Source organism: Trichechus manatus, unplaced genomic scaffold (genome assembly GCF_000243295.1).
Source record: "Trichechus manatus latirostris isolate Lorelei unplaced genomic scaffold, TriManLat1.0 scaffold00089, whole genome shotgun sequence".
NCBI classification, from domain to species: Eukaryota; Metazoa; Chordata; class Mammalia; order Sirenia; family Trichechidae; genus Trichechus; species Trichechus manatus.
In genome coordinates this window covers 2,211,276-2,228,754 of record NW_004444025.1, presented here as the reverse complement: position 1 = coordinate 2,228,754, position 17,479 = coordinate 2,211,276, and the positions used below count along the sequence as shown (strand labels likewise).

The window sequence follows — 17,479 nt, the reverse complement described above, 5'->3', positions numbered from 1 at the left end:
TCAATTTTTCTATTCTTAGTCAAATTTTTCGACCTATCAATCAAACACACACACACACACACACACACACACACACACACAGACACCAGCTGCCATTGAGTTAATTGTAACTTATGGCGACCTCACGTGTATCAGAGTAGAATTGTGCTCCACAGGGTTTTCAGTGGCTGATTTGTCAGAAGTAGATCACCAGATTTTTCTTTCAAGGCACCTCTAGGTGGACTCAACTCCAACCTTTCAGTTAGCATCTGAGCACATTAACTTTCTGCACTACTCAGGGAATCCTAATCAAACACAAGCTTTACACTTAATTCCTTGACATTGAATATATAGATACCATTCTCTGTGTTCCCATAGTATTTCATACTTAACGATAACATAGCCAGTTGCCGTCGAGTCGATTCTGACTCATAGACCTATAGGATAGAGTAGAACTGTCCCATATGGTTTCCAAGGTTGTAATTTGTATGGAAGCAGACTGCCATATCTTTCTCCCACGGAGTGACTGGTGGGTTTGAATTGTCGCCCTTTTGATTAGCAGCTGACCAGTTCATCATTGCACCACCAGGCCTCCACATAGAAAGTATCAAATTGTATTAAACTTAGCTGTAAAGCTGAATATTTATCCTGATATTGAAATTTGAATTGGAAATGGAGAATAGTGTTAGAAGAGAGCCTTAGGAGTGATTTAATGAATTTTATACCATATTTGGTAGAAAATGTAAAGAAACTTTAAATTTGGAGAGAAATGACATTATTAGAAGTGATAAACTAGCATCACTCGGGTAGGGGCGTACAGAATATACTGAGAGGAGGAAAACAGTAGTTAAAGAAAGAAAACAGAAGGAAATCAAGGCCTAATTATGACAGGATCAATGCAAAAAGACTGAGGAGAAAAGATTCTGTTACTGATTCAAGGCAAGAAGGAAAGATTGAATCAAAGTTCTGAACAGAATAACTGGAAAATGCCCCTGAGAGATGCTAACAGGGGGTTCTATAGAAAAGAGGATGACTTTGGTATGAAAACACTGAGGAAGGTCTGGTAAAGGCCAAGAAACAAAGAACAATCATCACGATACAGCACAATGCCCCTGAGAATTAGGAAGATCTTTGAAAGAGGAAAGTTTACTGAATGCATCATTCAGATGGAGGGCACACTGAAAAGGGAGAGGCAAAGATGCTCGGGTGTAAGATAAATGGGAACAGAGGGACAGATGACGGGATTGCCCTTTCATAGGTTTTGTGGGGAGTGAATAGGTATTCATAATTCTAGGCACTACGAAACCATGCTGGTCAATTTTGTTAAGATTTTTATCCTTTCACAGATGTAAAAATAGAAATGGAGACAAAATAAGAAGGAAAAGAATGTGAACTTGTACTATGTGCCCCAACTTCAGGAAACTATATTATTACAATAGGAAATGTCCATTCACTTTTTTATCCTAAAATAAGAAATCTGAGCAAATAATATTTCTTTGGACAAATACCAAGTGTTTTAGCTATAGCTTAACATGAACTTCATAAGGTATTACTTCATTGTTAATGCACAGTGAAATTCAGTTTGTATTTTAATAAATTAAAAACCAATAAAAAGAAATGTGAAACCTATCATCTATAAAATGTGGATTTTTATAATTTTAATATTATGTTCCTAATAAATTACTCCCAATAACACAGCTCCTCTTTAATAAATTCCAGGATTGCCTGACATAGTATTTCTAAGACATGTTTAAAATATATGGACTTTATCAGAATTTTTCCTCCCTAGTGTAAAAATAAATTAAGTCTAGATTTCAAATGAGAGAAAACCTCAGAAAATTTATACCAACTATTTACAAATAGATGTGGAGTCTACACTTATTAAAAGTTAAAGCTAACAAATAATATAAACTAGAGCATTAATTAATTGGGTATATGAACCGGCTGAATTGAACAAAAACCTCTATAAACAAGTCAGAGTGAAGGCTATTTAGCTCATCGATATGCAGACATAATTTTATAAGATACAATTGTTTTAGTTATCCAAGAGGTCAGTATATACCATGAACTCTGTTGCTGACAATGGAATGCCCAGAGATTGCATGTTCAGCTAATCACAGAGGAAGAGTCTGCAAAATAATTCCTTAAGAGCATATATGCTAGCAATGTATTACCAAAGGAGGAACTCTTCTGTGAAGATCAAGAAATTTAAAAAAAGAGAAGAAGAAAGAAGAAAAGAAAGCGGGAGGGAAAGGAAAAGAAATGCAAGATAGGAATAATATGGCATTTGTTCTTAACCAGGAAAGCAGGTCAAGGAGAAATTGTACGTGTGTACACATCAACTACTGTGTAAACTCAAAATAATTTCTCTCACACAAGTGCTACTAAATTATTTTACCAAGTTGTTATTTCTTAACTTTTTAATCAAAGAATACCAAAAGGAAAACTACTATTGTGTGAGAATCTATGAACACTTCTTGAAATTTTTCAAAGAGGTCCTCACAATAAAAAACATTTTGAACAACTGATCTAGATGATAAGAAATAGTATAAAAGGAAAGACAGATCTGTGTGGTCTACTATTAAGTATGAATTGTGACCTGAATTATTTATCTTTTTATATTCATTATTGAAAGCTATTTGTAAAAAAAGTTCTATTCCTTTTAACAACAACTAAAATGTTTTATGCACAAGAAGAAAAGAGTGTTACAGTATAGTTAAATCATTGCAAAAAGTTACATCTTTATTTACTTGTAGAATTACTTCCAAAACTTAGAGAAATAGTTAAAGACAAAAGTCCTTACCCACAATTCACAGAAGAAGGTATGATGTTTGTTAACAATGAAGAAAGTAAATTTAAAAAAAGACAGAAAAATAAAACTAGGATACAAAACCAATTTATAAAATTAAACCTAGGGAAAATTAACATAATTAGTGTATGCTACACATATTTCTCCTAACTTTTATAAAGTATGCATCATGGTAGAAAGAGATTGGCAAACAGATTTTTCTTTTAATTCTTTGGAACAACAAGCAGAAAAAAGAAAAATGTTGAGTCGACTCAGCTATTTCAACTGGATATCCTAAAATTTAATAAGAGCCAAAATAATTTCTTTTTAGGTGAAATTATACATACATATGTATACAATAACAGAGTTTCAAAATAACTGAAGCAAAAATTGACAGAATTAAAAGGAGGAATAGATTATAACTGGAGATTGTAAAACCTCTCTCTCCAATAACTCAAATAACTAGACAAAAGAATTAGCAAAGACATAAAAAATTTCAACAACAGCATGAACCAATTTGACTCAGAATGATATTTACAGATCTCATTTGTCATCAATTGTCATCTAACAATGACAAACTGCACATTATTTGCAAGTGTGCATACCAGGAATAACCATATGCTGGGTCATTAAAAAAACAGTCTCAATAAATATATAAGGATTCATACAGGTTCTACACAAGAAGAAAACACTAGAGTATTTTCTCTAACAATAACTGAATTAAATTAGAAAGCAATAATATTCAGATACCTCGGAAAACCCTAAATATTTGGAAATATGTCTACATATTTCTGAACTATCAATAGGTCAAAGAAGAAATCACAAGGGAAGTTAGAAAGAATTTGTGACTAAAATGTGATGAAAATATATCAAAATTTGTACACTGCAGCTAAAGTAGCACTTACAGAAAAAATTGTAACTTAAAATGTTCATACTTGAAAAGAAGAAAGATCTAAAATCAATTATCTGAATTTCCACCTTAAGCAATTGAAAAAATAAGAGCAAAGCAAATTCAAGCTAAATAAAAGAAGTAAAAAGGACAAAAGCTAAAATCAATGAAAAAGAAAATTACCAAATAAAGAAAATCAATGAAATCAAAACTAGTGCTTTAAAAATATAAATAAAATTGAAAAGATAGAATTCACAAGGTAATATTAGCAGTGAAAGAGTGCCTATAACTACTAAAACCAAAAACCAAACTTGTTGTCATTGAGTCGATTCCAACTCATAGCAACCTTATAGTACAGAGTAGAACTGTCCCATATGGTTTCCGAGAAGCACGTGGTGGATTTGAACTGCTGACCTTTGGGTTAGCAGCTGCAGCTCTTAACCACTACGCAATCAGGGTTTCTGATGTAACTACAGTCAGATATTAAAAGGAAAAGGGAACATTATGCATGATCTTGTGCTAATAACATTCTCATTTTATGAGGTCACTATCATCTTGAAACCAAAATCAGACAAAGACTGCACCAGAAAACTACATACTAACATCCTTCATAAACACACACACACACACAAAACCCTGAACAAAATTTTAGAATATCAAATCCAACAATATATAAAAAAGATATTATGACCAACTGGAGTTTATTCAAGGAACACAAGGTTAGATTAACATCTGGAAATCAATCAGTATAATTTACTATATTAACAAAATAAAGAGGGATGCTCATATAACCATTTAAATACATGCAGGAAAAGCAACTGACAAAATTCAACACTCACCTGCAATATTAACCCTCAGCAAACTAGGAATAGAAGGGGACCTCCTAAATCTGATGGAAACATCTACAAAAAATTCTGTAACTATCATCGCACTCAACAGCAAATGGTTCAACTATTTCCACCTACAATCAAGAATAAGGCATCTTTCAACAATTCTATTTGACCCTGCATTAGGGGTCCTAGCCATTGCAATAAGACAAGAAAACTAAGGGTTGATGAGGATGTGAAACAAGCGATAGGAATGCAAATGGTACCAACATTTTGATAAGCACTAAGGCAGTATACCCACTCCTCATTTATCAACTATATCATTACCCAATGTCTCACATTTATGACAACAGTAAGAAAAATCTACTATCCAACTATTTTGCACACTAACAACATACGTCTGGCAGTAACGAATGCTGAGGTGTGAGGCGAGAGTAACGCTGGCTGTGATGGTTAAGGTTATGTGTCAATCCTTGGATGGGCCATGATTCTCAGTGGTTTGGCAGTTTTGTAATAATGTAATTTGGCAATTATGTAATGATGTAAGTTGGAGGTTATGTAATGATGTAGTCATCCTCTATTGTGTGACCTGATATGATCATCCTCCATTTTCACATAATGCCGATTTTCACATAATGATCTAGTCTTTGGAACCTAACCATGTTGGTAAGTGAGAAATGGGTGTATTTTATAAAAATAAAACAGACTTTGCCATACAACCCAAAAATATCATTCCTAGGTATTACCAAAAAGTACTGGAAACATGGAGTCCCTGGGTGATCCACATGGTTAACACAGTTGGCTGCTAACCAAAAGGTTGGAGGTTCAAGTTCACCCAGAGTGCCTCAGAAGAAAGACATGGAGATCTACATCTGAAAAACCAGCCACTGAAACCCTATGGAGCACAGTTCTACTCTGGCACACATGGGGTTGCCATGAGTCAGAATCAACTCAACATCTGTTTTTTGGTTTTGTTTTTAAATGAAAACATATATCCGCATAAGACTTGTACACAAATATTCATAACATTATTTATAATACCTAAAATATGGAAATGATCCAAATGTCCATTAATTGTTCAATGGAAACAAACCGTGGAGTATCATACTATGAAACACTACTCAGCAATACAGAACTAAGTAATACATGCAAAAACATGGATAAACAAAAAAAAAACATAAATATGCCTCTATTCTCTAGCTTTCTTTTAATGAGTGTGGCTAGAGAAAAACATGCCACCATGACGACTGGTATCACTTTAAATTTATAACCACTAACTTCAAGAAGTCCATAATTCTGCCATGCCATCATGGTGCATTTCCTTTGTCCATTCACTAATTTTTCTCTCTTCCAAACCACAAAACTCTACCCTATCTCACTTGAAACGCATGACCTTACTTGCTATTTTATTGAGGAAAAAAAAATTACAAGCCCACACCACCATATCTACCCATTTACCCTGTCTGTGCCCCTATTCCACAGCCTAGAGGTCAACAAACTATGGCCTGTAGGCCAGTCTTGTTCACTACCTGTTTTTATAAAGTTTTATTGGATCACATCCATACCTGTTCCATTGCATACTGTCTGTAACTGTTTTAGTGCTATAACAGCAGAATTGAGTAGATGTGACAAAAACCATATGGCCCACCAAACAAATATTTACCATCTGGCCTTTACAGAAGGCACACGCTGACCATGGGACAAACCCACTGTGCTCCTAACAAAGGAGCACTCTGTTATCTCCACTCTGAAATCTCCACTGTCTGGATTTCATCCCCTCTTACTGACTCCAGGATACTGTCCCTATTCTTCTCCCCCTTTTCTGACTTATTTTCTTCACTGCTAGTTAATTGTCATCAAAAAAAATAATCATGCTGTGATTTTTGGCCACCTTAAAAAAACAAAAGCAAAAACAAAGTATCAATCCCTCTTCTCATCCCAGCTACTTCTCTATTCTCTTTTTCTTTTTACAACTAAAAATCTCCAGTAAGAGGGCTATAGTTCTTCCCCTCTTGTTCTCTATTAAAGCCATTCTAATCAGGCTTCGCAGGGTAAAGAAGTACTTTACATAAAGTAATTTGGTCTTTTCCCTGGTGCCTGAGAGACAGCGCTAAACTCTTGAAATTTGCTGAGTAACTGAAGGAGCCTTGGCGGTGCAGTGGTTAAAGTGATCAACTGCTAACCGAAAGGCTGGTGGTTCGAAACCACCAGGGGTCCCACAGAAGAAAGATGCAGCAGTCTGCTTCTGTAGAGATTTATAGCCTCAGAAACTCAATGTGGTTACTATGAGTTGGAACTGACTTGATGGCAGTGGGTTTGCTTTTTTGGTTTTTGTTATCTATGGGCCACACCAGATAGTTTATGCTAATGAGATGACTCTTGGGTGAAGGTGGCCAGGCCAGAAAGCCCATCTCCTGATATAAGCCCAGTTTGAGGGGGTGGTGGTGGAGAGGCTAGCCATGATTCCATCAAGTATACCTATGCAATGAGGCCCCAGTAAAGGCTCTGGACACAAAAGTAACAAGGGCTTCCTGGTTGATGAAAGGGATCTGTTCTCAGGAGGTTGACATACTCTCTTTGGGACAAAGAAGCTCCCTATTGGGAACCCACCCAGACCTCGCCCTGTGCATCTCTTGTTTATGCTGATCCTGGTTTTTATTCTTTATAATAAAACCAGTAATCATAATATAATCAAAGTATAATGCTTCTCATGAGTTCTGTGAGTCATTCTACTAGGTTGAGAAACCTGAGGGAGTAGAGGGGGCTGGCAGGTCAGAAGTGAGAAGGGGCAAGGGACTCCCTAGCTCATGGCTGGTATTCTGAGGGGGTAGTCAGAAGACCCCAGATTTGTAGCTAGAAGGTCAGAAGTGAGGGCGTTGTGGGAATTCCCAAGCTTGCAGCTGGTGTCTGAAGTCTTGGGCAGTTATGGCAGCCTGGAGGACCGAGCCCCATAACTTGTGAGATCTGACCTCCTGGGGAGGTTAACATCAGAGGAAGGAGTGACGCTGTGTGTGCAGCTGGTGTCAGAACAGAGGGGACAGAAGTGACAAGGGACTGATTTGGATTAAACAACACAGTTTGGTGTGAGAAGTGGAAATCCGACTTTTCCACGCAGACAGAGATTTGTTCTTTGTGATTGTTATTAGGTGTAAACTACTCCATTTCTTATTCAGATAAAATTCTCTTCATACTTCTTTCCTAGTTCCCAATGCTTTAAAAGCTGTGTTTCATTAAACCCCTCTAATAGGTCTGGGGGCGGGGGGATTTGCACAAAGCCTTTTTGATGGAAGAAAAAAATAAAATTCAGCAACCAATCACTCATGCAGAGGTCAGATATATCACAGCCTTACCTATATGAGTTCCAGGTGATATTCAGAAAACACACACATTCAAACACACACACACACACACAGTAATAAAATATCTGAAATTCCTATCAAAATTTATTGTCACAGTGTTCTTATTTTGAAGTCCATTCACTTTATCCGTATAAGAGGTCTCTTTATTATATCCTCAAGCAAAGACCATTTAACTCTTACAAAGACAATTTTCAAAAAAAAAGGTCTGATGGTATTTCTATGCCACAGAGCATTAAAAATAACCCAACTGGAGAGCTTGGGCATTAACAGGAGAGGGGCAGGACAACCAGCACTCTCTCCACCCCTGATGATATAACACACAACAGCTGATGTTTAAGACAATTATCTAAGTAAGTTTTTTAAAAGATAAATTATTCAGGAACATAGGGTAGTAATATAATATTATTTAGAAAAATCTTCATCAAAATCATTATTTGTTTTTAACTTTGGCACTACTGGAAATTTTACACTTTATCTGTGAAAATCACTTACTAATAATTATTTCATGACAGAAAAGGTAGGATAAATTAGGTGCAAAGATTTAAAATACCCTGAGGACACAAGAAGAAAAATGTTACTTAATTATAGAGTGGATAAACATTGAGAAAATCTTGTTTAGTGTCAAGTTTTGAAGAAAGCCTAAAACAGAAGAGGATAGCATCCATTTCAAAATTCGCTGTTTCAAAGTAATTAATCATATGTTAGCTGACTTCCAGTGGGCTCTGTCTGACTCATGGCAACCCCTCGCACAGCAGAACTGAAACGCTGCCCGGTCCTGCACCATAACTGATTATACAAGCCAAAAAAAAAAAACCGTTGCCGTGGAGTCAATTCCGATTCGCACTGACTTTAGGGGACAGAGTAGAACCGCCCCATAGGGTTTCCAATGAGCGGCTGGTGGATTCGAACTGCCGACCTTTGGGTTAGCATCCGGGTTCTTAACCACTGCACCACCAGGGCTCCCATACGGGCCAAGGATACAACATTGCTGAGGTGAGAGAGGGACATCCAAGTCTTTACCTAGGGGCACTCTGGCAGCGCTGGCGTCGGGGTTGATCCAGAAGGAAAGCCAAGAGAGGACCACAATCAGCAGGGTCGGCGCATAGACGCCCATCATGTAAAAGCCAACCTGTCTCCGCAGGGTGAAGATGACTTCTACACACGTGTAATAGCCTTTGAAAACCAAACACAGGCATGGGATGAGGTCCAAACCCACGGACATTTTCACAGTCAATAATGTACCTGGAAACTGTAAGTCACTTCTCTTTGAGGCAATTTCACGAAATAAACTCCGCCAGAAAAAGAGAAAAGAGAGAGGAAAAAAAAGGTTATCCCTTAAATATACATAATTTATATAAGCCTGCTTCCCTGACCTTTCACAGCTTCATCGTGACACCCAGAAATAGCTACCACATGCTGCTCCGCCATGTCAGTGTCTGGGTTCCTATGTCTTTGTTCAGGGATTTTGCAACAGACTTAGACTTCTCATTACCCGTGGGTACTCTCCGGGAAAACCATCTAAGGATTCACAGAGAGGCCAGTAAATCAAACAGGAGCAAGTCTAAAAGGAACACTACGGGACTGCGCATCGCCAGCTGAATTCTTCAACCACACTTGTTATCTATAAAGAAGGGCAGGCTACAATATCTCATAAGTATATTTAGACCTTAAAATTTTTAAGAAGTGCCGAAGTAAACATGAGCGAGGATAAAAGGTAAGTATGTTCGTTCTATTTAGATAAAAGATTTTACAGTGCCAACATCTGACATTCCTCAGTTCCCTCCCTCCCCCGCTCCAGGCCTTTCATGTACTTTAATTGGGGAACAACGAGGGAAAGGACTTCCATTTGCACAACCTAAGGCAAGGCAGAAATTGCTTTAGAACAGAATTCGAGAGCTGCCAAGGCATCAACTTGTTCCCATGGAGATAAACACATTTTGAAAGTAATCACAAATTATGGAAAGCTTCACGATAGCCTTTGCTGACTTGAGATATGAAGTGAGTGACACAAATATTCTCATAGCACTCGTTACGCAAGAGCCATTTCCAGAGGTTTGAGATCGGTGTTGAAGGGTGCAGGTCCTTTTCATCAGCAATTTAAATACAAATTTTAATGCCTAAAATGTTTAATTTAGATAAGAATGTCATTTTAAAAATATAAGATAATCCATAAATATCAGAAAGTTAAAATATCTTCCCTTGTGTTCAGATTGAACTGTATATAATTATTTAAAAGATGTTGAAACAAATAAATGAATGGTTCAACGCCCAGTAGAAAAATAATTATGGAGAAGAAGGCAATATTACTTTCTTATTATCTTATAGGTTAAAAGTAGTATTTACTTATTCTTCCTTATTGTGAAGAATATACATACATGCTTTTGACACTAGACTAATCTTAACATTTATTCATAAATGATACCTAGGCAGTACTTGCACACAGCAATGTCTCGGTAAACGCTGAATAAATGAATGGTTATTCACATCCTCTCATCAAATAAGATTAGAAGTTCACTCTTTTCCAACGTGTATTATAATCATAGCTACCTCTAATAGATTAGAAAAATATTAGGGCTAATAAGTAACAAAAAAAAATTAACTGATTTGAACTGAAGTATATTTCAAATTATGCCACATACATCCATATTATATAAAAAACAAGAAACGTAAGGAGTTTGTCATTTTTATTTTAGTTTAATCAAAACTACATAATTCATTTAAATCACTGAAAAGTTTTTTAAAGGTAAAGGACAAAAAAATGAAAAACTTTTGTCTTTTTTTCTGCTCCCTGCCAATCATCTTAATTTCCTGTCTGGACAAACAAGAAGGTGTGTTTGTAACGAACAGTCATGTGCAATATTTCCAAAATACAGTCTTTCAAACTCCAACCGCCGCAATGAACAAGTTCACAGTGTTTCCTAAAAGTGGTTCTGAAATACTTGGCTTATGAATAGGATCACTTACACAAGTTAATTTTACATTATCAGATCAGCATAGTGCATATGACATGGAGAACACTATGTAAGCGCTCCTAAAAAAGTTCTGTATTTCTAGGTAGCCTCAGCTGTGACAAGTATTATAAGAATTACCATCAAGTTGCTCACGTTACACTGAATATTTATATCCATCCCATGACGTGTAAGCGACAGCCTAAACAACGTGAGTCCTGTGTTCCAAGGCAGCTTTCAAACACTTCCCTTTTATGGGGGTACCCACTAGGGGAGCTTTGGGAGACCTCGATGCATTCAGCAGTAAAATACATGCTTGACTATTATAGTGATTTTCTCTATAAACTTTTATGAGAAACATTTCTTGATCTTTTTTGATGTCTCCCTAGTACTGTTACATTTATGAGAGACAGGTGGGCAGCTAATTGATATAAATGTTCATTGGGTAAATTCAATTTACTTTCTATTTCCTGTGAGGTTTTATTTCATTATTATTCACTCAGGTTCCCAATTTAAGTATCTTTGTAGACTTGTTTTTTTTTTTTTTAAATACATTCTCCACTTTTACAATTTCCATCATCATAGAAAAGCATAATGTTTAATAAAGTTAAGGTGAGTCATTATTCCCATAGAATTAAAGAAAATGTTGGTCATCATTTGTTACTATGAGTGTCTGAATCAACTCGATGGCAGTGGGTTTCGTTTGTCTGGTTTTATATACCTTCTCCACTATTTTATATTGTTAAGCATTCCCTATATTTTGAATGCCCAAATTTTCTAATTAGATTTCTAAGTATTATCCAAAAATTAAAACGTTTACTTATATTCACATGATGATTCATCTAAATGCCAATAAAGTACCTGAAACATAGTAAATGCCCAATAAATATTATGTTCACAGTTTTTTTTTTTTTTGGTTATTGTCTATAGCTAGTGAGATATTAATGATTTTTATGATAACCCAAAATATACCACTGGGGGGAAAGAAAACTTTATATAACTCTTGAGTAAACTCCTAAGTACTCTGTAACACAACACTTCTTCTTATTTCTTTATTAGACTTAAAATAAATTATATACATTTTGTTTGTTTACTTATTCACCACAAGTAATCTAGAATATAGCTCTATAAAGGGCGGGGACCTGTCTTTTAGTCACTGCTGTGTCCCCAGTTGGACATTTCTAAAACACAGGCTTAAAAGTAAAAAAATAAATACCCTCCAGGAATTTCAGTGCTACATAATTTTACGCTATTATGTGAAATTAGAAATAAAATTACTTTTTTCTCTAAATGAAATAAATTATTTTCCTAAGTTTTAATAATTTCAAAAATTACTTTCATCTCTAGATGTAGTCTAAAACGTCAGTTGGGTTTCTAACACATTTCTAAAATCAGTTGACAGGCGATTCATTTTTAAATGTTAAGCATATAATCTTTATATGGTTAACTATTTTCAAAGCATTAACAGGAGTCCACAGGCAGTGCTGCCATATCTCTGGTTTCAGACTCACTATTCCAGTATCATAACTTAGTTAACAGTACGGCCTTGGGTTAAGTTACTTAGTTTCTTTGCTTCATTAAATGGGGATAATGAAAGCACTTAAAGGATTTCCATAAGGATCAAATGACACAATTCCTGTAAAGCACTTATTAAATGAATGTCTAACATATAGCGAGCTCTCAAAATGTCATCTACTGAATATGTGTTCCCAAACAACAATCCTAAAAGAAGTGTTCTTGGTTTCACGATTATTTTTTTCATTACCAAGGGAGCTGTAAAAATCCCTAAAAACCGTAGTCAATCTTCTTGAGTGAGGAGCATGCGGGGAGAAGAATCCTAAGTCGGGTCCCATGGCTAACACTAACCTGCCTGGTGACATTCGATAAGCCCATCAGTCAGCCTGTGCCTCAGTTACTTTAGGTATTAAATAAGATCACCTCCATATCTAACAACGTATGTAGCCACGACTTCCTCACTGAGTAACTCTGACGGTCTTATTTTTAAAAGCTCTCAGTTTGTATTTTTTAAAAGATGAGAATTCTTTTACCAGCCTGTGAGTATTTGATTATTATCTCTTGTCCTAATAAATTATAAGCTGTACGAAAGAAGAGCTTATAATGTGTGTGTGTGTATATATATATATAATGTGTATAGATATATATATATAATTTGTTAATGTATTTGAAGGCAAACACAACAGATGCTTATACTAATTTTATCCCCCAGTTGCCTAGTGTTGCCTTTATTATGTCACTGTAAATATCCAAAAATTCAGCCTATCTTTTATTTTTAATATCAACAGGAATATTTTAAATTATATTTTAGCCCTTAATGATGTCCCCATAGCAGCATTTCAGTTCAGAAATCTCATCTTCCTAAATGCTATACAATTACACTACATTTTTACCATTGCAAGGTCAACATAAATGTTACATTGAACCTAAATTTAACTGTATCTATTCCTGAATACCTTTGTCATGATTTACTTTCAATGATACAGAATTGCAGTAATTTACACGTTGAACTGATTATTAATGATCAGGACTCAATCTTTACTTTACTAAATTAAATAACACTATATTTAATGTTCAAGATGCTTGATAACCTGTCACTACTAGTAAAGAGTCAAAGGCTGATACAAATCATATTATGATAGCACTGAGTAACGAGTACTATGCTGTCATTTCTGCAAAAGTCTGATGTAATTGAATGAATGAGATCAATTTGTTCTGCTTTTCAGAAGTGGTTGTTCTCTGACACAGGCCAAGAAGATTTGTAACAGGAATATTTACTGATGATCAGTTACTTCACACTCAGTGTTTCCTGCACAGCATAAAGATAAATGCTTTTGAAATTAAGCATATGGGTCAACCACCATCTAAAAACTTCCCCCAAAGCCTCTGGATACACATGTATGGATTACATTGCTCATATCTATAATGTCTGACCCCAAATTGAATCTTGCCAAAGGGAGACTTTCTTGGCAACATCTAACAAGGCCTGGGAGATGCCTGGGAGAGCTCACATTACTAAAATAAAAAAATTAAAATCTCTTGCTACCAGGATAACATTAAAAAAAGCATAATTATCCAGTGATGAGAAGTTCAAAAAATGTTAGTGAATGTTAACTCTATAAGATTTAAATATATAAATGCAAATATCAACTACTTATAAATATCAAACTTATTTTAATTAGTTTTCTTTTACTCTGCCCTTAGCATATATTAATATTAAAAATGAGTATCTGAAATAGGACTTAGCTTTGCTTAATTTAAAGAATATTACTTACCAGTGCCTTTATAGTATTTTGTACAGTTGCCATATTCAATATCTTCCTTTTTAATATCAAATTGAGGCAAGGCAATTTTTTCTAACTGAACAGGATCCCCTGACTGCCAGATGAACCGTAAATCATCAGTTGTGTAACCAACTATAAATAAAAATAATTTATAAATAAAAATGTTAGTTTGAAAAAATAGGTAATTTTTAAAATGCTTTCTTAACATTTTAGTATACAAATATTAACTTTGCCAAAATGACAAAAAATAGGGTCTCCTTATATGAAATCATTGCTGAGAAAATATTAACAGGTAAAATTCTATGGTGACTAATGAAAATATTACCAGGAGTTATAGATGATAGTCTTAAAGAAGGGCAAGTTAAAATAATCAGCTTATTTCAAATAGGTAAAATGCTATGGTATCACATGCAGAAGTAGTCCATTTCTTTCTATCAAAATTCTAAATTACTATCGTTAAAACAGTCACAAACAAGTGATTAGCTTTCCAAACATATATACTTACAATAGTGCAATATGCTATCTAAAATTTTTTGAAGCAATTTTTAAAGACTATTCTGAAGAAATAACTATTCCACAGGAGTTGCGTTACCACACAAGAGCAGTAAAACAATTCCTCAAATACACATCATTACAGCATCCTGAAGCACACATTTTGCTTAGGTAATATAGCTACAATTCAATGATCTGATATGATTTTACAGCATATAAGAGTCTACTGTTCAACTCTCCTGTGTATTTTTTAAAGCAATACTTTAGTGCATCTGGTAATAGAATTAGATGTTGGAATGTTATGTACATATCTACAAACACTCATGTATACATATATACAATACACACACAAACATGTACACGTACATTTATGCAACCTCTCACTTTACAGTTAGAAAACAATAACTACTGTTAAAATTTACGATCCATTTCAGCAAAGTTTTGAAAAACAACAAATAACCACTAAGTAACAAAGTATACCATCTAGCAAGACATTTTACAAGATATTATTCCTTAGTGTTTGCAGACTTACATCATGATATATAGATATTCAGGCTAAAGATCCCTTATAACACTGGTGTTAATTTTTCAAAGGTTGTTTCCTACTCTATTTTCAAAAGATAAGCATCACAGCAAATTAATTTGTATATCTGTTTTACAGATAAATAGTTAAAATCAGTAATCTAGTACATCTTTTATAAACTAAAAATATGTAATCATAAAAACATAAAAAATGAAATTTTGTAAAAAAAATTTTTGTAAATATCCAAAGAAAATCACTGCTTGGTAGGATATAGAGGATATTTTTCAAATTTTCTACTAGGAAACTGTGATTTTTAGCATCATAAAAATTACTTCATTTAGGGTATCATATTCTCCTTTACCTTGCCTGTATTACTAATTCAAATGAGGATGGCAGTTACAAATACGTTAGAACTGTACACTTACATCAACTGAATTGAAATCAAAGACTAGTACTTGCTTTGTCTATTTTAACACAAAGCAAGATAGTAAAAGAATAACCATAATTTCCCTAAAAAAATTATTCTAATGACTATTGGTAATTAAATGCACTAGTTTTACCATTGTTGTCTAAGATACTGGTAGAATGTATTGCCTAGAAATTTTAAGCATTTTTATTTCCACAGTCACTTATAAGCTCATTTACATACAGCTCTCTAGTTGCATCTTGCAACGTTGTGTGTCCATGGGAAACAAGGTCAAGTCCAAAGGGCAGGAAAGAGTAATAGATAACCTGAAAGTAGAAACGGGGGTGTTAGAAATCATTTTAAATACCTCTCTGTGATCTACAGATTTTAAAAGGAAAACATAAGTGTACCTCATGCTAACAAGGACATCTCCATCCCGAAAAATAAAGAGGAGGATATTTTCCTGGGTTACGTCATGAAAATTGGCACTTTTTTCATTTGCAAAAAATAAATCAGGTTTCCACAGACACTTGTACATTGTGGGATCCACTGTCAGTGCATCTGAGCCCCTAAAATCACTAGGGAGCTTCAGCCTGGGATCATTCCATTTTTGTCTCAGAAAGATGTTAACTCTATAGTCCTAGAAAAAAACACGTGTTTATTATTTTTAAGTAAGTGTTCAGCACCAGAATACAAAAAGGTTTCAATGATTAGCAGTACACAGTTTTGCTCTTCTGACATCAAGCAGGATCATCACAGCTCAGTCACTAAGAGCTCCATCAACCATATTAAAAAAGGCGTTGTCTCTAATAACTATCTACAGACATTTCCATACCACTTGCTAGCTCAAACATCAGAATACAACTTTACTAACAATTGCTTCACCTTCATAGAAACACCAATTATTCCAGTTGGTTGCATGTAAAAGCATGAGAATTCCTAAATGGCACCATTATTCTTCTACCCAAACAAGTAGAATAAAATATCATTTAAAAATAGTTTAGAAGCTAAAACTAGAAATTAGTAACAGGAAGAACAAGGGAAAAAGTTAAATACATGGCAACTAAATAACACATTAATTAACAACTCTTGGGCCATAGAAAAAATTAAAAAATAGTTAGAACCAAAAGAAAATGAAAACACTACACACCAAAACCTTTGGGACACAGCAAAAGCAGTGCTCAGAGGAAAATTTATAGCAATAAATGCATACATCCAAACAGAAGAATGGTCCAAAATCAATAACTTAACCCGACAACGTGAACAAATACAAAAGGAAGAGCAAAAGAAGACCACAGTTACCAGAAGAAAGGAAATAATAAACATCAGAGCAGAAATAAATAAAACAGAAAAACAACAGAAAGAATCAACAAGACAAGAAGTAGGTTTTTTGAGAGTTTATAAATTTGACAACCACTCGCCAAACTGAAAAATGAAAAAAACGAGAAGATATGAATAACCAAAATAAATGAAATGGATAACACTGTAACAGAACCAAATGAGATAAAGGGATCATAACAGAGTATTATGAAAAACTGTACTCCAACAAATATAAAAAACTAGAGGAAATGGACAAATTTCTAGAAAGACACTACCTACCTATACTAACACAGATAGAGGGAGACTATCTGAACAGACCCATAACAAAAGAAGAAATTGAAGGTATCATAAAAAAAAAAAGAACCTCTCAACAAAAACAGCCTCAGGCAGATGGCTTTACTAGAAATTTCTACCAAATGCTCAGACAAGAGTTGACACCAATTCTATTCAAACTATTCCAGAGCATAAAAAAGGAAGGAATACTCCCTAATTCATTCTATGAATCCAGTATAACCCTGATACCAAAGCCAGGCAAAGAAAGCACAAAAAAAGAAAATCACAGACCAATATATCCCTCTTAAATATAGACGCAAAAATTCTCAATGAAATTCTAACCAACAGAATTCAACAGCATATCAAAAAAAAAAAA

At 34.7% G+C, this 17,479-nt stretch overlaps 1 protein-coding gene across 1 annotated transcript in view; it reads right to left on the bottom strand.

Annotated features, from left to right (window-relative positions):
* The window catches only part of GLRB (glycine receptor beta), a 136,708-nt gene that overhangs the window by 21,515 nt on the left and 97,714 nt on the right, over positions 1-17,479 (bottom strand). Inside the window, exons 4-7 of the mRNA XM_004382033.1 lie at positions 15,921-16,150; positions 15,754-15,836; positions 14,081-14,221; positions 8,863-9,015 (exon numbers count right to left, since the gene is read on the bottom strand). Of these exons, the coding sequence (XP_004382090.1) occupies positions 8,863-9,015; positions 14,081-14,221; positions 15,754-15,836; positions 15,921-16,150 (607 nt within the window). The remainder of the gene's footprint in view (positions 1-8,862; positions 9,016-14,080; positions 14,222-15,753; positions 15,837-15,920; positions 16,151-17,479) is intronic.